This window comes from Haliaeetus albicilla, chromosome 7 (assembly GCF_947461875.1).
Source record: "Haliaeetus albicilla chromosome 7, bHalAlb1.1, whole genome shotgun sequence".
Classification (NCBI taxonomy): domain Eukaryota; kingdom Metazoa; phylum Chordata; class Aves; order Accipitriformes; family Accipitridae; genus Haliaeetus; species Haliaeetus albicilla.
In genome coordinates, this window is record NC_091489.1 from 13,724,794 (window position 1) to 13,751,273 (window position 26,480).

Below are 26,480 nucleotides of genomic sequence, written 5' to 3' on the forward strand. Positions count from 1 at the left end.
ATTATTTTTTATTTTTAAGTGGGGAATAATAATTAAAAAAAAAAAAAAAGTCACCTGCATTGGCCGGGAATCGAACCCGGGCCTCCCGCGTGGCAGGCGAGAATTCTACCACTGAACCACCAATGCCTGTACAATGAGGTCTTCCCGCCTCCTTCGGTTGAAGGTGACAGGAGCGGACTGCGCCTGCGCCGCCGCGGGCTTTCAAACGGTCGCGGCGGGGCGGGCCCGCCCCGCCGCGACCGTTTGAAAGCCCGCGGCGGCGGTTGAGAATCCCAAAATGGATCACCCTTCTTCCCTTTGCAGGTGGCTAATGGATGCCGTACTTCCACCCCCCCCTCAACCCAAAGGTAGAAGAATTAGGATCGACATAGCCTCTGGGATAAGGCACTGGTTTCTGCGCCAGCAGTTTGAGATGGGCGCTTCAAGAAGGGGACTTTCTCAAAGACGATTTTCCCTAATAAACCTGAAAGCTGCGAGATACCATATCGCTCTTAAGAAAATGAATAGCTTTATGACACATAATGTATGCATAATAAACAACTAAGATTTAATTATTTTGATGAAAGAGGCAGCAGAGGTCAGGGAAAGAGCACCAATAAATTGAACTCTTGAACACCAAAATATATACTTTTGAGGACAGGTTACAAATGTGAGATGACAGCTAAGTTCAACGATATTTTTGCTATTAAAACATATGCAATTTTTTCCTTAATCAAGTAGAGTTGTTGCAGCATAAAGGGGACTCAGGGGAGTGAAGGAGAAGGAAAGAAAAATAAATGCATTTGGGCAACTAATGTTTACATTTCATATTTGATTAGCCCAAACAAGAATTTTATTTTCACTGCTTACAAAGATTCATTGTGTTTTTTATTATCTCAGCAGGCATTAGGCTACAGAAACCGATTCTGAGAAAACAGTTTGTAAACCTCAGCAATGTCACTGATTACCAGTAGCTGCTAATTCAGTTAGGCTGTTCACAACTGCTGGAATTCCTTCTTGTATTCTGAAGTAACTTAAATAAGTGTCAATGCAACCATCCACTCACATCCCCCCAGGTCCAAGACGCACACTGTGCTAACAGTTCCGTCAGCAGGGGCAAGGAAGCCTCAGCTCCTCAGCTGTCGGGTACAGACAGGCAAGCAGGACCTCTGGGCCTCCTGCACAAAGGGGTACCCGCTGGAAAAGTCAGGATAAAAAGGTGCGTGTTCTTTTCATACGAATGTCAGGGGACTGACTTGGAGATCATGGTCCAAGCCACCACCATGTAACCCTATAAAACCCAAGCATACCAGTAAGCATTCAGAGATCACATACCACGCATGTGGTGAGTAACTTACTATGACTGTGAGATAATGCAAGATTGACAAGTTTAGTAACTAGGCACGTAATAAATGAATAACTTGCTTAAGCGGAATTGTGCGGTGGTCTATGTATTTAATTGGAGGATCCAAAAGAACTGACAGGCAGAAGGATATTTATAATACAAAAAAGACATTATATATACATATACACATGTGGAATATATCTATATATATCTATATAGATAAATCAGTAAACTTGAATAGTGCCTTTATCAAGAGCATCTTAAGGCATTCAAACATCTTACTACAACATTGATCCAATTTATTATCTTTTTGCTTTGGCTGAATTAAAGCAAACAGATTAAAGGTCTGATCTGAAACACCAAAGACATCTGAAACCAAAGCCTAATAGTATCTTGGGTGACAGCAGCATCATCTAAGAACCCACCCACTGCACTGCCTATTAGCTGAATAATATTAAAAGGAGTCTAAAGAAATCATTCCCACTCACAGCTTTGCAACAGCAGAAGATAGGTCAGTCTCAAAGAGACTTTCTAGCCATATATTCTATAGATTCTATTACAAATTGAGGATAGAAAAGATACAGCAAGAGGGCCTGCCCTAGGATAGAATGCCACTGAATATCAAATAGTATTTACAGTACAGTTATACGATTATAGAACATTTTATAAATACAATTAATATGTATACAAGGGCACACAAAAGAAATTTGTTTTCATGCTTTACAAAGTGAAAGTAACCTGAATTAAAACTTACTGCAGAATTCCACAAGCTGCTGGTTAGGAGCCTCTCTTCTCAACTGCCTGTACAAAGCAATCCCCATCATAGGTCACCAGTGAAACACCCATGTTTTAAGCAGCAGCTATGAAGAATCTCAATAGACTCTGAATCTACGTATGAAACGTGAAGTTTCAAAACATGGGTAAGGCATAGCATGTTGGAGAGTTGTGACAACATTTATGTATTCTCAGAGAACTTGTACTGTAACACACTGCATTTTTGCAAGGAAATATATAATACTGCAGCACATAGGCGGCAAAATTCAAACAAGATATATTACAAACTTCTAACACAAGATAACAGAGAATACCAGAAGCATCTACCAAATTCTAAAGATGTGAGCTCTTCCTATATTTGTTTAAAAATGGTAAAATAATATTTAATATTTCAGTTCTTGCGCATGTCCTTAAAAGACTCAATAATTTCCTTTAATAAAAGCAATTAGTTTTGCTTGTATAGAACCGTGGTGCCTTTTCAGGACCCTTTTTTTTCCTTTTTTTTTTTTTCTTCTCAAAACACATTGGCTAAAGACAAGTTATAGTGTTAAACAGGAATATACCATAATACAAACGCAGGCAGAGGAGAAATATACTCAGATAAAAAGGCAATTTTAACAGTCAATTTAATGAAGAATTGACATTATTTTCTCTGCACGTTTCACAAATGGTAAGGCAGGCTTGATTAAATTACCTTTAACCAGTAATATATTATACTTTACTCCAAGACAAGTAGACCAGTTTTACTGGGTACTTACTATGACGGAGGATAATCTTTAAAGTTTATTTACATGGAAAACAATCTTTTTTACATAATATATAAAATGGAGTAGTTATACACTGCAGCCATTTTATAATATTTAAGCTAAATGAAACGAATCTTAAAAACTATTCTATTTCAACAGCTGTGGAACAAGCAGACAACATTAATTGTTTCATTAAGCTACAAGCCCATTTTCATTATAGAAAGTAACTAACTACCTGCTTGAGAAAAGAAAACAATTTTTCGTAACCATTTTCTAACCATGATAAGCACTTCACAGTAGAGGGTAGAACTTCCACAAGTGTTTTCTCCTGTGTCCAAGTCAGTTTAAGAAGTCTCCCCGCTGCCAACCTTCTTTACTGCAGTTCACTCCTTCCTCAGTTATGCCAATATAAGTAATTTTTTGGACCACACTGGAAACAGGATCACTCGAACACACTTACAAGAAAGAAACCTCCAAACGCTAAACACCAAGCAGCTTTTTCACTGATCCAGTATTTAGCACAGTACTACAGACAGTTGCACTGGCACAGAGATGCTGAACTGGAGCACAGAAAGGGAACGAATGGCTGGAAGAGCACAAGAATTTCTTAAGCCAGCTTGGTGAGAAAAGTAAACTAGTAACTGGTGTTTGCTGCAAGAACAGCTATGAACACCAATTTCATGACATTTAGATAGTCACAATGCCAGTGCAATGGCATAAATAATAATTTAAGAAAGCAGTAATGCTTACAGGCACATTATTATTAGATTATCCACTGGAATTCAATTCCAAGGAGGAGGAAATGTTTTAAAAGACAAGTTGTTCACTAAAAATAGTGCATTTTCTTTACCACTGTGTTAGGTTCAGGAGAAAGGAGGAGAGAGATAAAAACGTAATTCTTTCTGCCTCTCACCTGTAACTCCTGGCCTTATCTCAGGGAAGCTGCTTAGAGGGCTGCCCCCCCCTCTCTGCTCCCAATAACCTCAACAGGCGCAGTACCCTCCCATCATGAGACCCAAGGGGATGCCTGCTCACCTGCTGTGGGAAATTATGAAAACAGTAATGCAGAAGGCAGCAGACACAGCTGTAAGTTCCTAATTCTGTTCTGAATTGGACTATGAAAGACGGACCACTGAAACTGCACTGATGGCTCGGACTGGTGCACGTCATTTCTCCTCACTGTCTGTAACTAGGAGGAAAATTGTTAAAGCCAAGTGAAACTGGTCTCCACAACAACAGCCTCAAAAGCTGTAATTTATAGTCTTTTCCCATTACTATCTCAAACATATAATAAAGAAACTTCTAAAATTTATTTTTCAAACTAAAAACTCCAACTAAAGCAGAACTGTACACACTTTACAGTTTGGTTGCAGTCAGAAAATTAAACTAGATTTCAGGAAGTGTTTTTCCTAAAGCTTCTTTTCTTCTCATAACTATATGAGAACTGATGACAGGAGACAATCAAGTTGTTTCTGAGTGAGCAGTCCTGCTTTGGGAGTACCAGTCACATGCTACAGCATTACTATGTCAAATTCAATTACTATTTAATAAAATACTAGTTCTAATGCTTTATCATACTATAGCCAAGACTGACCTTTCTTGTTCCAAAGCTGAGAACTATGCCACTACCACAAGAGCTGGAAACATTTCACCAGATAGATGGCTCAGTTTTTCCAACACTGTGAATAATTAGGCTAAATACAGCAAGAAGTGAGGGTACAGCAGCCTTCCCCCCCACGAAATGTATCAGAGAGCTTTATTAGTGTAAAGTAAGTTTTATATTTGGTCAATGTAAGGAAAAACTGTCATTAAAAATTCTGAAGCAGAGATTTGTTTTCTAAAATTATTCACTATATGTACAAATAGATACCAGGCATCATCTTAGGAAAAAAAAAAAAGAAAAAAAAAAGAAAAGAAAACCACTATTTCCTATTTTGAGTACTTAGAGTACACAGAACCAATAATAAAATTCAAGTGATATTTTTTTTCACCTAACATCAAATCTCTTCTAAATTAAACAATTAACAACGCTGAATAAATTAATATTTGAGAACGATTTCCCTCTATTCTGGGGAAACAAAATGTACAGAGAGCGAACGAGAAGACACAATTTTTTTAGTGTTTAAAAAAAAAAGAAAAAAAGCTTTCCTGTATTTACCCTAACAATCTTCCCTCAATTCTCTTAAGAGACTTTTCAAAAACTGCAGCTGCAAAATAAGTTTATTTAGTTTTTAATCTTTATTCCTCTATTAAACATAAACCAGGTCACGATTTTGAACTCCTCTACCTGCCTGTTCATCATCATCATCATCATCATCATCTGACTGCTGTTCTGAGTTTTGGGAGCTACCATACTCATACTCAATGGGCTTTGGATTGTTATATGGGTAGCCATTGTCATCAAAAAACCTTCGGAAGGTGAATTCATAAAAAGCATGTTCAGGATGTTTTCCATTTTTGTACCACCCATTAAGTGTATCATTTCTATTGCCTTCCTTATCATCATCACTCCACAATTTATCTGGATCAACTGGATCAAAGTTTGACGTGTCTGTAGGATGAGCAATTTTGGGAATGTAGAAAGCAGACTGCCGCCGTAGATCGCTTGAAAAATCAATTGTTTTAAAAAATGGATGAGCTTTTATTTCATCTGCACCATTTTTGCCTAAACGATCTTCTGGCCCTCGGCAGAGTTTTATAATAAGGTCAGAGGCCTCTGGAGTCAGTTTAGCTTGAGGTGGAATATGAAGTGCAGTTTGCCAGTTGATAACCTTTAAAGCAAAAAGACGTGTTATTCTATTTACAATTTCATAAAAAGGAAAAAACACAGTGAAAATTAAAACAACAAAACAAAAACAACAAACAGCCACAATGCAATCATTCAACACCTCTAAGTGTTTTCACACTAGAGAGGGCAAACACAAGGAATATTTTGCTCTTTCAGAAACACAAGGAATATTTTATCTGGAAATCTGGCAAAATCCAGATAAAGTTTAGTTTAAATTTGGAACATGAATAGTCTGGCACAGAATACCCCTGCTATAAACCAACAAAGATACCATAAAATCCAGCACCTGGAACCTGAGATTAAGCACATGGCTTACAATCTTAAAAAGAAGGTGAGGCTATTGAATTTTGATTTATTTGATCCACTGGAAAGATTAACAGATTTAAAGTTTAAAAAAAAAAAATCAATACTGCACTACATTTGAGCCAACTAATATCTTGCAAGCTGAATGCAGTTTTGTGAAAATGGCACCTGCAGAAGACTGCCCTCATGGTTTCTCTGAAACAGGTGGAGCTCAGGAAAGAAGCAACTCATGGCTCTGAGCTGCCAGTAACCCTGAGCAGCCACAGTTATCTGCTGCTCCTCCACCTCTGCATGCTGAGCACCTGCAGATACATCACCAAAGGAAATCCTCTGCAGGTGAGCAGGCATGGAAGCCAAGTGGTGGGAAAAGAACACCCAGATGCTGGAAGAGGAGAAGAAGAAAAAGTGGAAATAACAACTGGAACAGGTGCAATAAGTGAAAGGGAACAACTGAGATCTGAAACATAAGTTTTAGCTGGCATGTTTACTGTATGACCAGACAAAAGATATGAATGTGATCCTTGAAGTCCCTTTACAAATTAAGTGTACCACCACAGTAACATAAAGTTTAAAATGTTGTTAGTTTGTGACATGCTGGGATAGAGCAGCACTCTCAAAAATCACCTTTGATTCCATTACAAATTAGAAAGACCATGTAAATTTCAAGCCTGCTTTTTCAGACTGCTAATACTAGACTTTTAAAGTTACCTTCATTTGTGTTTCCAGCGGTGTTTGTGCCAGGAAGGGAGGCTGCCCCACTAACATTTCAAAGAGAATTACTCCAACACTCCACCAGTCACACAACTGTGTGTAACCTGAAATGAAGTCAAAACAAGGTAGTCAAAGCCTTAGTGTAATTTTAACCTTGTATTGCTAAGAATAAAAAAGGTTCACAAGAGAATTCTATTCAAAACTTGATTAAGATTTCCATATTAATAACTATTTTTGTCAAAATATTATATACTTGGGCAGTACAAGAAAGCGGTAGTGTAAGAAATGTGAAGCAAGCTACCTGAGTATCAGTTACTTTGCAGTGAGAGGACAGTACAAAAATGCATTACCTGTTCGTAACAATACTTCTGGCGCAATATAATTGGGTGTGCCAACAAGGGAATGGGCCAGACAGCGCTGATGCTGACGTGCAGCCCTACGTTCAAGTGGCTTCAGCCGATCTCCACACCTGCAATTTGCTGGGTCGCCCCACTCATTGCTGAAATCCATACTGTCTTGACGTGCATGATCACCTATAATTGAGTGAGAAAGATGCCAAAATTGAAGATTATTTTAGCTCTTATCTAGTATGAAATTTTCTTCACCTGTTAACATTTCTTGTAATAAGACAGAATCTGTTTCAACACTCAATTTGAGAGCTAAAACAGTCATCAACATCACGATTTTGACTTTTTGCTTATGACATAAAATACCAACTTTTGAGGACACTGGTTTTTTTAAGTTAATTTTTGACATTGAGTTTGATCTTTTCTCAGTTTTTCCTTAACATAACCACACTGGGGGTACAGAGTTTATATTGTTCTTGCTCATATGTAAACAGAAAAAAACCCAATATTTAAAGCATCAAAAAATAAAACCAAATTTTAAACCAACTTCTCTCCAGAGACTGTGTAACAGTCTGGCCTAAGATACATGATGTTTTGATAAAAATAAGGCAAAAGTAATATAAAATTGTTTTTTAAGGTACACTTATTTTTGAAAATTAAAAATAGATTATTGCAAATTCTGTATTTTACCATTCTCAGAACTGTGAAATTGTATTTCCCCTAACATTTTTTTTTAGCTGTTGTTATAAATAATCAAGTAGGATTTTTAAAAGCCTACTTAATCCTTTCTCAGAAATCAATAAGTTACAGTAAAAGGAAGTACATGAGACAGTCAGAACTTGAGGCAAGGTTTTCAAGAACAATTACATTTAAAACATCAGTCCTATCTTCAAAACAGAGTTAGGGCTGTTGTCTGTGTAATTGTCTTGCTACCACTCTGACCTTTTGCCTCCAAATTTCAGAAGCCACTAATGGGACAAACTTACAGCAGCATAGCTCATTCCTTCTCCCTTAAGGAATCAATACCCATGCTTACAAACTCACCCTAACTAAACACTGTTTTCTATAATTTGAGTGGTGTGCAGACACTGTTAGATGCATTATTATTCAGAAAGGAAACAGCACAGTCATCTTTCTACTCATTTATTATTTAATTGCTTGCAAAGAATGACACATCAACAAAATAACGAAGAAACCTTTTATGTTTCTCTTACCACTCTGATAGTATTTTGAATCGTGGGTCCATCGAAAACCTGTACAGAGCCCGAAGTCAGTCAATTTAATATGACCATCGCGGTCTATCAAGATATTATCAGGTTTAATATCTCTGTGGATGAAGCCCATTTTATGAACACTTTCAACTGCGCAGGTCAGTTCTGCTGTGTAGAACCGTGCCAGATTTTCTGGAAAGACACCCATTCTAATAAGGAGACTCATCATATCACCTCCTGGAATGTAGTCCATTACAAAGTACAAATTGTCCTTATCTTGGAATGAATAGTACAGACGAACCACCCATTCATTGTCAGCTTCTGCAAGGATATCCCGTTCAGCTTTAACATGAGCAACTTGATTTCTAAGCAAGACATCTTTTTTCCTCAGAGTTTTTGTTGCATATAAAGCATTAGTATCCACTTTTCTTGCTAGGCAAACTTCTCCAAATGCACCAACTCCCAGGGTTTTAATTTTTACAAACATCGACTTGTCCATTTTAGCTCTTCTTAGCCGAATATAATTAGACTCCTTCTGGCATAACATTTTCCTCATTTGATCTCGGGCCTCTGGTGACAATCCAACCTGTGCAGCAAACAGAATTAAATCTGAATAGTGAACAGTACTCTTAATTCTTGGTGATCTTCTTGTAATTACAAGGCTTAGGTAAAGCAAACCAAATACTTAGATACAGCATGGGAAATAATACTTAAAGGGTTTTTGTTTTGTTTTGTTTTAATTTACACATTAGGATTCTATGAAAACATATAGGAGTGATACAAAACAAAACGTGATCACTTGCAACAGCAAAATGCATGAGGTGCCATGCACCAGAAAGTTCTTGAGAAGGAAGTATGTTCTCGAGCACAGAAAGGGCAATTTACAAACTACTGATAAAAACCACTGCAAATAATACTTATCTGAGTAACAGTGTGCATCAACTGCCTCCCTGATTCTCTTTGCAGTGCTAAAGGAAGCCAAGACGTGCTTAGCAGCAGTAAGTCGCTGAGGGCTAACTAAGGAGCTGCTGTGGGAAAGGCTTCCACTCTCTAGACTACCTAGAGCAGAAGTCACTAAACTTCCCGAACATGTCAGTGGAATTTCAGTTGCAGGAGGGAGTATGTGACTCTCTCACTCTCGTGCTTTCCTGTGTAGCTACACAAACCAGATCCATATGGCACCGTTTCCTACTGTCCACCCACACCAAGCACGTGCCTCTGCCACAAACCAAGACCTGATCTTCCCTCTTATCACATAATCCACCTCCTTCTAACAGGACTTCAGTCACACTCTATCGCTCTCCACTCTACACACAAACTAGTTGAGCAGGGCAGTTTCTTTGAAGTGGCCTACTCCTCCCCACAGTATCAGTTCTTGGCTCCCACCTGCATACATAACCCTATCTTGAATGAACATCCCTGGTGTTCTGGCCAACACTGCTAACATTCTGACAGCTGAAACACAGGCTACATGTAACTCATCGCCTACAGTGTGGAAACCCTTATAGATAAGAACCACACTGAGCATTCTCGTCATATTCCAACATGGGTGCCTCCTAGTGTGTTTTTGCTGGCTTCAATTCATTTAAAGTGCCATTCAATTCCAGTGCCATTTTTCTTGGCAAATTTCAGGCCCTGGAATCAAAATATCCCTTCTTTTGGTTTTAATGTGAGCAGAATCTTTCTTCCATTTTTTATATTCTCTTCTTTGTGACACTACCCTCACATAGCTTGATGTTCATTCCTTCTTTTGTTTTCTGTCAGCATTTTCAAAATCTTATATGCTCCTTTTTTCATAGCATCTCAATTATTTTATCTGCCTACCGGGCTTGAGATCACCATCCTACAGCAATGATTTCCAAGTTCAACCTATAGTATATTGCCTTATTTTTTCCTGGATGTTCTGATCATGAAATAAAATTGAACATGGCCAAACTGAATCCCTGCAAACATCACAATTGTTACTGAAGAACTATTCTAGAAGTTTTCAATTTCTTACTGTCACATCTTATTGATTCTTGATACCAAATCTTGCTGCTTCCATCTCATTAATGCTTCAAACACTTAAGATACTGTCTGCATAACAGTACTCAGGACCACCATCAGGATTAGGTAACCACTAGTCTAGGCCTGTATAAACTGCGTGTTAATAGATGACTTCTGCTTTCTGTAAGTTACAACATAACTTGAAACAAAATATAATAGATGTGACTGAGGAAAAAGGTGAGATAAAAGATCAATTAAATATCATTCAGTATCTTAAAAGTGCTTTCAGGATACTGTATGTCACCTATTAAAGAAAATACTGTTAGAAAAATTTCTTACAGGCATCATAACAAAAATGGATCCAAAGGAGATGCAATTAGGAAAATGCATACAAAATGCGTGTCTACCCAAACAAACTTCACAAGCAATATCAATTCAGTAAGATATAAATGGGGAAGGCTGTTTCAAATTCGAGACAAAAATTTTTGTAGACATCAGACAGGCAGTAGTTAGGATTGGGTAGCAGTAGTTTCAAGACTGGATGTGGGAAATAGACAATTTCTTGACTCAGAGAAGCGAGTTGAACCTTTCTCAACACATTACTGCAGGAATACCTGTGCACTGACTTCCAGGACAGAAACACCTCAAGTTTTCTGTGAATGAACATGCTTAAGGCACACTTCCAATACAGAAAGAGGGATTTTTGAAGACTTACAAATGTCAAGAAGATATATGAAGGCGTGGCCCTGTTGAAGTTCAGACAATGGGGGGTGGGGGGTGTCACCTTCAAGTCCCATCTGAACCATGAGGTCTGCTTCAGTACAGCCCCACTTGCACACAAACTGAACCCCACTGATCAGTTAGAAAACTGGCAAAGAATATAATCTAGATGGCAACAAAACCCTAGAAGGAGTGATACCCAATACAGTAATTAATCATTGCAAGACATACAAATAGAGTCTCCAAAAACATTGTAGCTTTACCTTCTAGCACCTGCTCTCTAGCTGTTGCGTCCTAACAGTTTTGTTGTAAAAAACAAGAGCCCAAATACCACAATGTCATCTCTTCCCCCAACCCATCTTCACTTTTTCCTACGCCATCCACTAAATCAATGTTAATCACAAACTGATAGCTCTCTGCATTGCTGTATTTTCCCTAAAACTCTCCTGAGTTACAGCATTTACCAAAAATTAACCAACTTTGTCAGCTGCACAAATGTTCATGCACATACACCTCTAATTACTTCTAGTCAATGCCAGACACAAGAGCTTCCTGAATTGTGCTACAATATCACACAACTTGCTCTCATTTTGATCCCTTCTCATCTTGCTGTGCCTTAAATCATGACTTAAGTTTCTCTTTGTGGCAAAGACATCTAGCATAATTCTTGGCCAAATTCAGACATCCAAATTAAATATTTTTGAGACAGCTCCACTCTATTCCCTAGGAAACCTGATAGCATAGAAATATGTCACTGATGCTAGAAATACTGCATCCTATGAATGTAGGTATTTCTGTAGGGATGCATTCTGGTGGTATTTATTTTTTTTCTTTCGAAATTCCTACCAAATGGGAGAAAAGAAGGGATTCAATACTTGTTTAATCCTCTTAAACTTCCTGAAAATAAGTAATGAGCTAGTTTCCCTTTCTCCTTCTCATGAAGGCCCAAAATATACTTCACTGTTGTGGGATTCCTCTCCTATACCCTAATGAAAAAGGAGAGGTCTGCTGCAGCATAATACCCCATTTTCTACCCTTCAGTCTGTAATTAAACATCCCAGCTTTAAATCTAGTATAAATATTATAAATCGTATTTCATATAAGACATTTGCTAGGGTGCTTTAAATGCACAAGAAAAATATCAAGAAAAGTTATATCAGTGCTTTCACATACTTATGCTTGCGATACTATGGAACACAACACAGTAAGAAGGGAAAGTGAAGTTTGCAAATCAACATTAATTATAATCTTACATTTAAGTACTTAAAAATAGTCAAAACAAATTCATGCTTAATTTTGATGCAGGATTGCATGCAAAGCCCTCTAAAAAGGGATCATGCTATTCTTAATAAATACTGTTGCTCCAGAATCTTACTTGTCTACACAGGGATGGAGGCTACAGAGTTCAGGAAAGCTTCCCACACCTTAACAGTTTAAATCAGCTGTTAGTGGAAGTGAAAAGGAAAGAGAGAAGACTAAGCATAAAGATCTAGAAAGAGTTCCAGGAAGAAATCTTGCTAATGTTTACATATTCGTGATTAAGCAAACACTTATAAAACACTACAGCTTACAGTAAGAATTTTCAAAGAGTAAGAAAACACGGATTTAAAAAACAGCACTTCAAGTGGCATAAGCCAAATACATTCTTTCATAGAATAAATTAAAAGGTACATCATACTTATGTCAAATTTTCAACTACAATGGTTAAGAAAAACATATAACTAATACATCTTGAATTTCCATTTCTGCAAATCTTCATTTCACTACTTCTCACTATTTTCTCTTTTGAAATGACATATGTATACATCAATTCCAGTTTTTACCCTTTTCATTTGGTTTAGCAGAACAATGAAATCCCAGAAATAGACAACTGACTTCATGTAGGCACAAAGAAGTTGATTTTACATTGTTTTGTTGATTTTTTTTTTTTTGTATTATTATCCCCATTCAATTACCCCTTGTTTAAACACATACCCTTACAGCCTGGATTATAAAATACTTAGGCAAAAGGTACCATGTCCTTTCATTCTAAAAATCTAACTTTTAAATATTGATTTTTTATTTGAACTTAAAAAACCCTATCACTGTTTAGGTGACTATATAAACGTGCTAACCAGCCTACCACTTGTCCCTGCTTTGCTTGTACCTCCAGTGTTTATTTTTTAAAAATAAAAATATTAAACAAACAAATCATTAAAATATTCCACATAACTCACTCAAAGATCAGGATTAAATAGAACCCATAACAAAAAGCTATGAGCCATGTAGTTAAATCTCAGTTCATGCAACAATGATTTTGCTTCTGCTGCCTCATCATACATAAGCCTGATGAACTACATTTAGACATGCAAAAACCTTACTTAAAAAAACTAATTTCTAAGAAGACAATGAATTACTTAAAAAAGCAATGAAGAACTTGCCACATCTCAAACAAAAACTAAAAATAGACTTCAATACCACAATATACCACAATGTTCTACTTATCTGTACTATTTAAACATTCTACAATTAGGACATATTTCTTAAAATGAATATGGGAACAGTTCTAGTCATAGATTTAGAAAGAAGAAAGAGTTTACCCGCATCATTTCGTTCTCTAGTTGTTTTTTCCGATGCAAACGCTGCTGATGTGACTTGAGTATATTCTCCACATGCTGCTCCATGAAGAATTTAAAGGCTTGAGGGGAATAGCTTTGAATGCGAGACTCTCTTCTTTCTTCATCCTTCTTGTTTTTTCTAACAGGAACAGGTGATGTTGTAATTTGTTTCTTTTCTTTATCTGTTGAATCAACACATTCATAATTCTTTTCATTCTCATCCTCCTTGGATAAAATAGGTGGTTCCTCCTTGTTGAGCTTGGGTCCTGTCTCATACAGGTTGACAGAGGGATTCTGGTGTAACAAGTGTTTCGGATAAGGTGGTGGGGGACCCTGGTAATTTGGAGCCTCTGCAACAGGAGACATAACTGCCATATTTGTAGAGGGACTCTCAGCGAAGGGAATGGTCTGAACAGTTTGCACTGGTTGTGGCATCCAGGAAGGGTGAGTGGGCGCCAAGGCAGTCTGTAGCTCTGGTTTTAACACACGCATGCTTTTTACTGGTTGCTGAATGGGAGCTGGTGTTATAGCTGTTACTGTTGTAGCCGAAGGCTGAGAGCTGCTCGAGTGACTCTGCCTATTTCCATGATGGCTGTTGAAAGAATTTGACCGTACAGGAACATTGGGTTGCCATGTAGGCATGTCATGCCCATTGCCAGGTGATGACTGCGGTTGCACAGGGGAAGGCTGTGACCAGGACGCAGGTATTCCAGCTACATTTGTATTATAAAGTTCCATGTTGTGACTGTTTCTATTTGGCACCATCATTGCCTGAGGAAGATTCCCATTGGTGTATGCTGAAGGAGGAGCAGATCCTCCTGCCTGCATCTGTAGTGCTGTGGGGCTTTGCCTGTTAGTTGGATTCATGGGGTATGGGGGCGGCTGGCGACTCACTGAGTTCCCAGACACCACATTCTGGTGAACGATGAATTCTGCCTGACAATTGCCGTTTTGCATCCCAGCTCTTCCTGAGGGAAAACTAAATTTGCTGTTGGCAGAACTCTGCATGATTATTGGTTGCCTGCCAATGGGGACAGCACTCATGCCTCTCTGAGCCTGCGTGGAAGAATTTATTGGTGGAGGATTCATAGGCGGAGGTGGATAACCATCCTGCCACGCTCCTGGTGGCACTGGAGAAATACGAGAGATCACATATTCCATGTTTCCAGAGTAACGCTTTGTTTGAGAGTTTGGTTCCCAGGAAGGAGGTGGAGGAGTAGTTCCCCTTGGAGGGGGTGTCTGTCCTCGAGGTGGTGGAGGAGGAGGAGTGACACTCCTTATCTGTGGTAGAGGCGGAGGATTCACTCTTTGTCCGTTGCCAGGATGAGCCTGAGCAAATGCTGCAATGCCAGATCCAGATAATGGCCTTCCTACATCAGGCTGAGCGCTGGGACTTTCTGAGCGATAAACTACACCATCTCCCAGGGAAGGGCCATGCCTCTGAGGAACCAAGGACTCCTTAGAACCCTTCCAGCTCTGCTTGCGGTTAACTGATTGCTGTACAGTCCCTGCTTTTACAAGAAGAAAACACAGTATTTATATTATTAGATATTATTTCTATTTACTGCTTTGAATATTTTATTCTTCTGCATTAATTACTCCAGAAATAGGATGGGAATTCTCCAACATAGCATCATACACTGTACTTCACATGAAAAATGTATCTCTATCTAGTAATACAGAGCATGCCATGGTAATATGCTCAGTACACAGTGTAAGAGCAAAAAAATGCAATGAAATTCTAGTATCAGAGTTTTTAGAAATCACTTTTCTGAAGCTGCATTTTGCTTCAATTACAGATGCACTCAACTTTTAATTGAAAAAATGGTAACATGCAAAATTATTAGGCATACTATGTATTTTTAATCATGCACACAAGCAACTCTCAGACGAGATGTTCAGTACAAAAGCAAAAAAAGCAACTGCACAGAAAAATAGCATTAGCCATGTTGCTATTCCTTCCAGTTCAACACTTAAAATAAATGAAGTGTTCTTAAACTAAAATTTAACTGAATGCTGTAAAATCAAACAGTCCACTTACACCCTTGTATGCATACAGTTCATCCAAAATTGTTATATTCCTTGCATGTGAAATTTGATTAAGTATTTTAATTTTAAAAGTTATGTCTTTATGGGTAAAAGTGTTGTATAGAGGCAAGAACTAAAACTGTATGAAAGTAAAACTTACATACCCAAACTCTACAATATATTTACTTTACAGATGTTATTTTGCATCATATAAACAAACTAATATACAAGGAACTGCTAGTGCATGCAGTCTTATTGTGCTTTTTACAATGTTATTACTGCGATACTTGTAAACACATACAGTACTGTAACTGCTGAAAGTCACTGTATCTTCCATCAAAGAACATGTTAATTACTATATCTTTGCATGTAACAATGAAAATCACAGCTAAATGATGGCATCTAGCTAGCAGCTTCATACAAGCACTGACTAACCCTGCTTCACAGACTAAATGAAAATAAGGCTGTACTTTGCTACTCTTGACTACTAATTTTTCCTCATACCTATATGGTTGATTTAAAAATGTAACATGACAGAGCCAGCAGCTCAGCACCCAACTTCAGTCAAACAGAAGTTCAGTATTTCTGCTGCATTTGAAAGTTACCATTTGTTTAGGTGGATGCTACTAAAACCTGGTAAAAAAACCCAAACCATCAAGACGTATTAAAAATGTGCTTGCATAAGTTAAGAGAGCAATAATAGCAAGTAGCAAAATTCTGACTCTGTTGCTACTAAAGCTATAGTCTGTCCCCTAATTTCTATAAAAACATGAAGTCTGCCTTAAAAACCAGACAAACAAAATCTGGAATCAAGCAGAGAGAGGGATCTTGAAACAGGACATCCTAAAATACAAATTGTGTAGCCATATGATATATAAATACATATACGCACATACAAATAATATATATATATACACACACACACAGAAGCACCCACATGTAGTGCTGCTATGTGGGAGAGTATGTGAAAAAGAGAGACAAAAAATTTAAAAAAGAATTCAGTGCTCACCACTGACTTCTAAATGGCATCTGACACTGAGAACAAAATAAGGGCATCGCACCAACGAGGGACAAAAGTTACTAAAATGAGATCTGAATGCCATTCCTTGTATAAAATACTTACATACAATCTTAAGACCATGCAGTTATAAAAAAGAAACATTTAAGAAATTCATGTCAAATACACATATCTTTCAGAAGAATTACACTATACTTTACATGCCATTTTTAAAAGCAAAAAACTGTATCTCAACATCTCCTCTGTTCCACTGTGAGCACATGAAGGAGGAATTTGCTGTTTTGTATTTTTCACCTATAAGAATACACTCAGTAAGTTACTGAGTTACCATGGACACACCTACCTGGTGGTTTCATACCTGCATTTACAGGTCTTGCTGCTGCTGCAACCATCTGTTCCCGACGAGGATCCTGGTAGCTCATTTTACTTATAAATTCAATGGCAGCTTCTATACTACGGTTGTTAGTTTGTCTAAGAGCTTGTATAACCATATCCTAAAGAGAAAATTACATACAAAAAATAAATTACAAGAAAATAGCAAAAATACAAAAAAATCACTGTTATTTAGTCAAACATCCTTCAGTAATTTTACCAAAATACATAACTGATTTCTCTCAATTGATTTAAAACTAATTTTAAAATGTTTTCTCCACAGCAGATCCTCCAAAACACTCATACAGTCTGGATCTTCAGGAAAAGAAGTTAACTTGTTGAAGCACTGTAGTCTGATTTAAATCATGCCACTTTGCTATTCGTACAAACAGTTTGCTTATATGCACTGATAAATGCTACCCAGGTAACAGCTAATTACGTGATGACCAGAGGCCCCTTCCAACAACCTAAGTTATTCTATGAAAGATACTCTAATGTCAAATTCAGAAGTTTGGTTTTTGCTCATTTTCCTTCAACTCAGCATGACTTTTTGTCAACAAATATCCATTAGTTTCTCCCTAAGAATTCTTCCTGATGAAGACAACATTACTGGCAGAAATTCTATTATTTTTGTGGTAGATTTAGACTCTGTGTTCTTAGAGATCCAAGCACAAGTTTTGATCTGATGGCCATTCCCAGCTCTGTCAATGGAAAATTTATTATGGACCAGTGGTTTTTCCAGTGACTTGAATGAGATCAAGGTCAAGCAACAGAAGCAGCATTTCAGATGCTTAAGTGTCAGGCACTGCTCTCCCACTTACATTACACAGGATTTGTGCAGCTGACTCAACAAGTCTGAAACAAATCCACAGCATAACTCCCTGTAATTAAGCACACTGTCTTCAATGATTTGTTATGGCCATACTTTGTCATATCAAAGCAATCATTTCCATTCACATTATGTTTGAACAGGTTACCCACATATGACAGCATTCACCTCCTACTAAAATCAATGGGAAATCAAAGAGGGCTCAGAAGGGAAGTAGTCAGCATCAATTTCAAATTCAAACCCACATGTATACTTTCACCCTGTCTGTGCACATTTTTAACACTACAAACATACAAAATTACATACAGCCTTCAGAAACAATAATTAAATTTGGTGAAAAGAAGAACCTTAAAAAAGGATTTAAAAAAAAAAAATATAATAAGGTTGTCACAGTGTTTACAGACCAGCTGACATCGTTGGAAAAAGCAGATACAACTTTTGATCTCGTAGCTCCTTCACAAGACAGTTATGTCTGCAACACTTCTATTATAGGCAAGACTGATCTGTTGCAAACTACATTTTCTGCACCAGTATGCTATTTGATCATTGTGCAGAGAGTTAAGTTGTCCAGAGTATTTAACTTCCAATTTGAATATACTTTTATAGGACCCATCATTCATTTCTACCTATCAAATTAAATTTTCTTCTTAATCAGTTTTAAAACCAAATTTACTGTATTTTTAGCCAAGTAATTCTACTATATATAAACCTGAACCTACAAGTTAACATCATGAAGCCATAAAGACACAGAGAATCTCAAGGTACAGAACCAGTAACATTTTAAGAGCTGAAATTTAGTCCCCTTTCCACTAACCAGAGGACCTGAGTAAGAGCCAAAGGATCTCTCTCCCCCCCTCTAGCTGAAAAACAAAAACCTTGGTCACCTTATGTGACCTGAAGTATTCTATGTCTTGAAGAATATCACCTTACACAGAACGTATGAGGACTGCACTTGAATCCTACTAAGAGAGATTTCCTGTAAGCTGTTTAGGGTGGGTTTTGTTTGTTTGTTGGGTTTTTTGTTTGTTTGTTTTTTTAAGACAAACACGACAACTGTGTTCTCCCATAATTACTATACATATATATCACTATCTATATACACACTATAGAGAGATATATATCTATCTGATACTGATAGTTATCTATCTGCCTGCTCAGCTTTAACCCTGAATACTACCTATTGCTTGAGGGGTGGGGGGAATAAACAGAAAGTTTGTGACATTCAATATATTAAAAAAAAAAAAAAATCAGCCACTTACAGCTGGCCAACACACCCCAGCTATGATCCAGTCCATGAAACAATCCCAGCTCAAAATATATTCTCATTTCACTCCTACTTGCTGTCTCCAATACCCCCCACCAAGAAAAATGCTTTCCTATTTCAGCTCTATCTGTTCCTCGTGGTGTTCATAGGCCAATGCCATATGGACTATTGTGGCAACACAACTGTGGGTTAACATATGGCAGAAACAGCTTATGCTGGCACTGTGCCTGAAAAAAGTTCCATATAACCACAAGTGTCCTGGGAATTCTCAGCTGTATCCAAGAACAAAGGGTAGGAGCAAAAGGCTTCAGGATACAAAGGATCCAACAAAAATACCAACTTAAGGTACCTTTCTAGTTTATTATCCAGCCACATACCATTCCTCAGTTCGCAAAAATGACTGCAGGTTCAATCTGTAAAAAATGGATCGGAAAACTGATCTACTTTTTTAAAAAAAAAAAAACCACAAAAAACCAACCTCAGCAACCAACTGCAGAGCAGGAGCAAATTATTACAAAATCATTTATCATTATAAAATCCTTCCATTCTTACTGAAAGCAGAGTCTGGACTGTGTATCTGAGCAAGTGAACAGAACATGAAAAACCACTATCAGCACCTGACCCTGGGACATTTTTGAGGAAAAGTCAGCTGATAGTTTTGGAGAAGCTCACTCTTGGTAGAGGTAGATCTCTCCATAAATACCGAGGCATCATAGCCAGAAGAACTCGTGAGCTGGTCACTACTACAAGCAGTGTACTCCTGTAAAGGCAATCCCTGTTATGGTACTGTGTCTTTTTCCTTTGGAAAGATGAGTGGTTTGCTAGCAATTTTTTTTAACCTGCTTTTGTAGTCAGGTTTACAGAGAAAGCATGAAAACAGGTTAAATTTACTTTGATGTGCAAATCCCAGTAAAAACACAGGAGCTGCAAGTGTGTTAATTTTTTATTCCTGGAAACCACTTTTCAGACTCCTTTCACTTATTAAAATGGATGAATGGAAATAAGTTTAGTCAAAAATTTGAAAAATAAATAAATTGAACAATTATTTAGTTCCCTATTCTTATAATGAAAATAACAGCAGAATAATTACTCATGCCCAAGATTTTCAAGAGACTTGACATTTTTTACATTTTTTGTCTTGAGTATACTGCAGAGAAGACATTTTGCACCTGCTTTTGTCATGTACCTTGTTATTTTATATATACTTGACAAAGTACATAAAGTAAGGATAGCCAAATTTCTTTCTCCACAAAGTTTAAGTTTCTATAAGCCACAGATGTAAAAAACTCATTAAAATTAACTTCTGAAATATTTGGTACTGTCTTTCAATTTAGAATGGCCTTATTTTATCAACATATTTTAACTGAGCACAATTCAAAATTCCATCGAGTACCAGAGGCAAAATCCATGTTCTAGAGTCCAGTTCTCTCTGCCTAAAATTATATAAAAAAATTAAAAAAACCTACCCCTACCACATAAGAACAAACTGTACAAGATGCTTAAAAAAGAAAAAAAAAAAACCACAAAGCCAAGCCTCTCTAAATCCTTCTATTCCTCTTCTCCATCCCCCATTATTACCAGTTTCACTACATACTAATTAGAAACCTACCAGGTTTTGAAGAAGCTATTTTGCTTATTATATGTTGTTCAAACATTCCATGATCAAAACCCCCTGCGACATGTACTAATACTTTATAGTTAGCAGAACATCAAATCTTGAAAATAAAATATTTCACCTCATCAAAGCCAGCAGCTTGTAAGTCTTGCAGCATTTGCCGATTAACTTCTGATGTTCCTTTGACAGCTGAGGTTGTTTCGTTTGCAAAAGGCAGAAGTGAGTTTCTTATCTCCTGCAAAACTTTATGATATGTTACAAATTTGGGGGGATTTCGGCCTTGTCTAGGATCTTCAGATAACATTTTGCCCATGCTGTGATCAGCTTTAGCAGCATCTGAGGGTTTAGGTAAATTCCTGAGGCTCTCTCGTATTTCCTGTAGCATCTGCTGGCTGCTGCCAGTATAGTTACTGGCAGGAAAAGTCTTAGGCCTCATCTGTCTATAACCTTCTGGCTTCTCACTTCTCTTCATGAAAACATGTATATATGCAACCTCCACCAAGGACTCGCAGACACCACAATTCAAGGAAGACTCACTGGTAGTTTCAGAACTTGTGAAAGCAGTGGCTCTTCACTGTGAAACCATGGGTCCTGTAGTGCTGGAGTTTGTCACAAGCCAAAACTGCTATCCTGTTAACAAAACAAACAAAAAAATCCCCTTATAGGTACAGCAGTGACAAAGTTCACAACGTAGCACTGGTGGCAGTGAAATGGTCACATGCAGCACTGCCTTCACAGTTATTAAAAGCATGCTAAGCAACTTCTTCAGGCAGTTTTTACTCAACCTAAATTACAAACTGTGTTGGGCTTCTAACAGTCCATTCACAAAAAAATGTTTTAGGTGCCTCAAGTCCGAGCAGTCCTGAATTGCAAAGGATGTGGACAGACTAAAGAGGAACTCAGTATGGTGGACAAAGCTTTGCAGAGCAGGTATGAACTGCTGTGTGTGCTATCCCACCACTGCTTCCTTTGCCTTCCCTCTCTGCTGGGTGCTGTCTCCATTCATCATCACCCACGTTCTCTCCATCAACGCTTTTATAGCTGAAGGTGCCAACTCCACTACCCAGTTAACTAGGATATGGACCAAACACCCTAGCTGTTCAACAATTCTGACATCAGGCCCCACAAACAGATGGAAGTGAGAAGTACAAAGTACACCAGTGAAAGTATACAATTACCATGATTGTATCCATTCTTCAGCAGTCACACACTTAAAAGGTAAACACTTGCCTAGTTCATCACACACAGCTTTATGATTTCTTGTACCATCTCCCATTTAAACCTGTTTAAGAGTTTGGTTTTCTAAGGCTGTCACAGTCTCTTAGCTTGATTCTCCTTGAATCCTCCAGTCTTTGTCAATAGTTACTTTTAAAATTTATTTTATATAAGGGAAGATGAGAGCAGGGAGGGGAAGAAACAACATTTAATCAAACTTTTTTACTGTAAAACCATTTAACAACTCAAGCATCAAATTCACTGAGAGCATAGCTGTGACATTTGGTAAGGGAAATAGAACTTTCTGCCAAAAACAAATAAAAAACGTTTGCATTTTGAAGGCGCTGACTCATCAGGGAAAGAACCCTGTGTCGGCAGAGAACTCAAACCTCTGCATTCGTGCTGTGCACTAGTTAGTACTGTAACACTCTAACTAGTGGCAAAGGATAGAGCAACTAAGGTGAAACACTGAAGAAGTTACAGAGCATTTGCCTCTTTAGAATATCATGAAATAAAACTTTTGCAGTCTCTACTGCTCCACAGAGGAAGACCAGTTACTAAGATAGCGCAAGATACAAAAATTACATATTTTAGCACTTCTCTTCACAGGCAGCCAGAAGAACGGTAAAGCTCAACTCACACTGTTCCTTTACTATAACGCAATGTCTAACAGTAGCAATACCAAAACGTTCTTATTTTCTTGTTTCTGTTTCTCAAAGTGATAAAAAATTGATTCCTAGTTTTCTGAAGGATTATTTTTGAGGATTCAGATGTCTGCAAGCATCTTTTGTCTCTTAAAGAAGTAGTGTTTAGATAAGTTTCTCATATTAGCCATGAATTAAACAGGTGTCTAAGTTCTACACAGTCTACATAAAAGCCACTCTTCCTTCATCCACGTTTCACTTCTGCAGTATTTGCACTGCCATAAACCAATTAATGATTCAGTGATCGAAGAAGAATACGACAAGGAGTTAATAGGAAAAAGAACCCTCTAATATACATGCAAATTATATTAATTAAATACACATGCTGCCCATATACAAATAAAACCCAAAAGCTTGAAGTAATACATAAATAAGGACTGTGAAAAGAAACACAAGGGACACCCACTTAATCCCATTCTCCTTGGAGAACCACTTAAGAAATAATATAATTTCTCTAATGGAACTATCTAAATCTTGGGTGCTATAACTTCACCCACAAGCTTTCTTTGCCCTGTGACAGGTTTAAAACCTTAAATCAATGTAATTTGGTAGTTATATTGAAGTTTTTTCCTGCAGTCTGGTAGCATACAATTCTTCAGTGCTCACTGAATAAGGAAAAGATCATCAGACATATAAGTGAATTTTAATAATAAACAGTGAAGTTTTGCTCAAAGTATTAAGAAATCTAGATTCAGCAGAAAGTACAGCATGAGAGCAATTAAAATGCAATTTAATTTTGGCCACTTTCAAAATATTTTTCAAAACATGCCATATTTAAGACCACATTGAAAATACTTTGTCAAAAACACTTTCCAAGGAAAATGGAGCAACTATATTTAGACCATTTTACTAGTTTTGCTATGGATGTTCCTTTTCTTTCCAAGAGACCTGCTTCAAAAAAACACGTTGGATACCCAAGCGTGAGGACATTATAACACTTGAAAGAGTCACCACCTCCAGAAAAGTCAAACCTCTAGCATAAACTCATCCCAAAACATAGGGCAACAAGGCTAAGTATCTTAGAGGCTTAGTAATCTAGATTACTTGTTCAAATTCAGTCAAAATTAGGAGTAATGACTAGCTCATCATTGGCACGGTAATCTAGATAAAACAGTTGGTATTGATCTTGTGTCACACATATACCAATGAGAGAAGAAAAAAGTGTCCATACATGAGTTATTATTCCTTTTATTAAGTTCCAAGGGCCTGGAATTCAGGAGAAAACAGTTGTTTTGCCCCTATGTATTCTACCATAATTTCATCTGGTATTTCAATATTCACTTTATGGTTACACTGTGGGTAGCTGAGATAAACAAATATAACACCCCTAAGAGAAATCAAGGTTAAATTAACAGGACACTTAAATCATGAATCAGGAGACCTAGAGTCTACCACCTAGGGGGAAAAAAATCAGCTCGTGCTCCAACTTCTTTAGGTGCAAAACCGAGATAATTGTATTTCTTTCTAAAGTGCTTTGAGAACTTTAAGACAGCATCCCTTGTAAGTGTTTGATAGCTATTATTTTGCTGGCAACTGCAGCATGACAGGATATGCACTAAGCAGTCTTGGAAAATAAAGCTGCACTTTCACATAAATTTTTAGCAGAAGCAGAGCTTTACCAGTGTAAACCAGCCAGTCCACTTATCCCCCACCACTTAGTAGCACCAGCATAATTATTTGTAAGGCCACAGAGAGCCAATCAAGCTAAGGAACTTACTCAGATAAATAGTAACTTTTTTTTTTGGTGGGTTGTTTATTTGGCAGCAATGATGGGTAATGGTAGTTTGATGTATATGTGAAACTACAGTCTTAATTGCTCACAAACCCAATTAAATTGGTCCTTCAGTTTAATGAAGTACAAGAAAGCAAGTGCTACTACAGTTCATCTTGCTTTACATATGAACCTCAAAATTCAAAGTCACCTTCTCTTACAGACATTTACACACATTTCAAAGCAAGAAAGTTTTGACTGCTCGGTAAGAAACCTATCTCAATTTTGTACTTTTAACTAGCAAACACAAACTGTATACAAGGGAACTGACATCTATTCCCTCTTGCAGTTGTGTTATTACATGTAAATGATAGATCTGTTTGTTAATGCAGCTGTTTCTGCCGATGAAGTTCTCCACTTCCCTAAAGAACTTAAAAAAAATATTTTTTCCTTTCTTTTCAAAATATGGGGAAAAAGTATTTTCCTCTACAGGTCAAACTGTAAGTAAAAAAAATACTTGTCTTTTTACAGTATAATCATGAAAGACTAGACTTAAAAATCAGCATTTGAATGAGAACACAGAATGGTTGCATGCAACTGTTGATGACTTCAAAGTTTTTCTGGGGAAAAAAATACACAGCTTTGTAATATATCTGTAACATTTCTTATCTCCGAAAGTTTTGAGCATACTTTTAAATACTTCTATTTCCAATTAGGTATTGAACACCACATATTAATCTAGTTTGGTTCCCTCTCTCATGTACCTATTCTAATAACTTATTTTATACATAATCACAACACTTTATTGCTGGGGGTGGTGGGAAACAACCAAGAACTTAGGAGACATAAAATTAAGTTCGTAGGGGCTTGGTTCAAACCAACAAAAGCAACCTGTTCTTCAGATAACAGGCCACTGAGCTGTAAAGCAATTTCCCACAGGATTCATTTCCAGCGCTAAAAGTTTCCATAGAATGAGGAGAAAGCTGGACCCTGACATCAGTAAACAAACGCAACTACATACGGTCAGGGAAGACTGAGCTGGAAATGACCAGAGGCTCGCTGAACGTTGGGAACATCGTGCATTTTCTCTGCTTGTTCCCACTCTTAGGCTCTGCTATGTCCTTTAACAGGATACTGGTCTTACTTACGTAGAGTCACCCTCAGTAGCAGCAGTCGTTATTTCGAGGGCGCCTAAGAGCGATCTTTACGGGTACCGGCCGGACAGCCGCTGAGGACCAAAAGCGTAAGCTGCGTTGCCACAGACCGGTACCAAGGTAAGTCCGACAGCACAGCAGGACCCAGCGTTTCGAGGACCACCCCGACCGGGGGGGTCAGCGCCGGGACGAGCGCCGGGCACAGCACAGCCACCAGCACCCCGACCCTCTCCCAGGGCAGCGGCACGCCCGCGCTTCCTTCGCCCAGCCAGCCCCAGGCCGCGAACCGAGCTCGGTCTGGCGCAGCGCTGGTCTCCCGGCGCCGCCGGTCCTCCCCGCGCGGGCCGGCGGGACGAGCGCCGGGGGCGGCCGGACCCTCGCCCGGCGGCGGCGGCGGCGGCGCAAGGGCCCAACCGGCCCCGCCGCCCCACCCGAGCAGCCGGTCCCCGGCGGGCGAGAAGCCCTCTTCGGAGGCGCCGATCCCCAGCGGGGGAACCGGAGAAGGCACCGTCTCCCGCGGCCGCGTCCCGCCCGCTCCCGGCGGGGCGAGAAGGGGCCAGGACGCCCCGGTCGGCCGTGCCGGAGAGTGCTCGTCGTCGTCGTCGTCGTCCCCGCGCTGCGGCCGCGCCTCGGCCTCTCGTCCTCAAACCGCAGCTGCCCACCCCCCGCCCCCCGCCACGGCGGCAGAGCGGACCTACCGGCGGCGAGAAGGCGGCGGCGGTGGCGGCAGCGCCCCGAGCCCGGGCGTGGGCGCACGGAGTTCGGCCCCGCCCGCGCGGCAGCGACGACGACGAGGACCGCCGCGGCCCTCCGCGATGCCGGCAGCGGCTCCTCGGTCCCTCCGCCAGCTTCCGCCGCCGCCGCCACGGGCCTCTCAGTTCGGCGCCGCCATTTTGTCGGTGTCTCCGCCGCGGAGGGTTTCCCGGATATGGGCAGCTCCCGGCCTGCCTTGCGCGCCGGGCGCTCCCCCCCCCCGCAGCCCCGACCCGGATGGAGCGCGGCGGCCGCCGCCCGCCCCCGCCCCGGGAGGGAGCTCGGACGGGCCCCAACATCCCCCCCCGCG

The 26,480-nt window shown here is 39.0% G+C and overlaps 1 protein-coding gene and 1 non-coding gene across 5 annotated transcripts; both read right to left on the reverse strand.

The window, feature by feature from the left end:
• Positions 1–55: 55 nt before the first annotated feature.
• TRNAG-GCC (transfer RNA glycine (anticodon GCC)) lies at positions 56–126 on the reverse strand. The gene has a single exon. It is a non-coding gene; the product is annotated as a tRNA-Gly (tRNA).
• A 1,288-nt stretch (positions 127–1,414) lies between these two features.
• LATS1 (large tumor suppressor kinase 1) lies at positions 1,415–26,348 on the reverse strand. 4 transcript variants are annotated; one of them, XM_069786995.1, is made up of 8 exons: positions 26,116–26,348; positions 20,755–21,263; positions 16,912–17,047; positions 13,490–15,015; positions 8,208–8,790; positions 6,997–7,179; positions 6,644–6,750; positions 1,415–5,615 (listed from the first exon to the last, which is right to left on the reverse strand). In XM_069786995.1, exons 2-8 carry the CDS (start codon positions 21,103–21,105, stop codon positions 5,094–5,096), a joined length of 3,408 nt encoding a protein of 1,135 aa, XP_069643096.1. In that variant the 5' UTR covers positions 21,106–21,263; positions 26,116–26,348; the 3' UTR covers positions 1,415–5,093. The 4 variants fall into 4 exon arrangements, with proteins under 4 accessions (XP_069643096.1, XP_069643095.1, XP_069643094.1 ...); XM_069786994.1 differs by having other exon boundaries at positions 13,490–15,018; XM_069786993.1 differs by having other exon boundaries at positions 16,897–17,047.
• Positions 26,349–26,480: the final 132 nt, after the last annotated feature.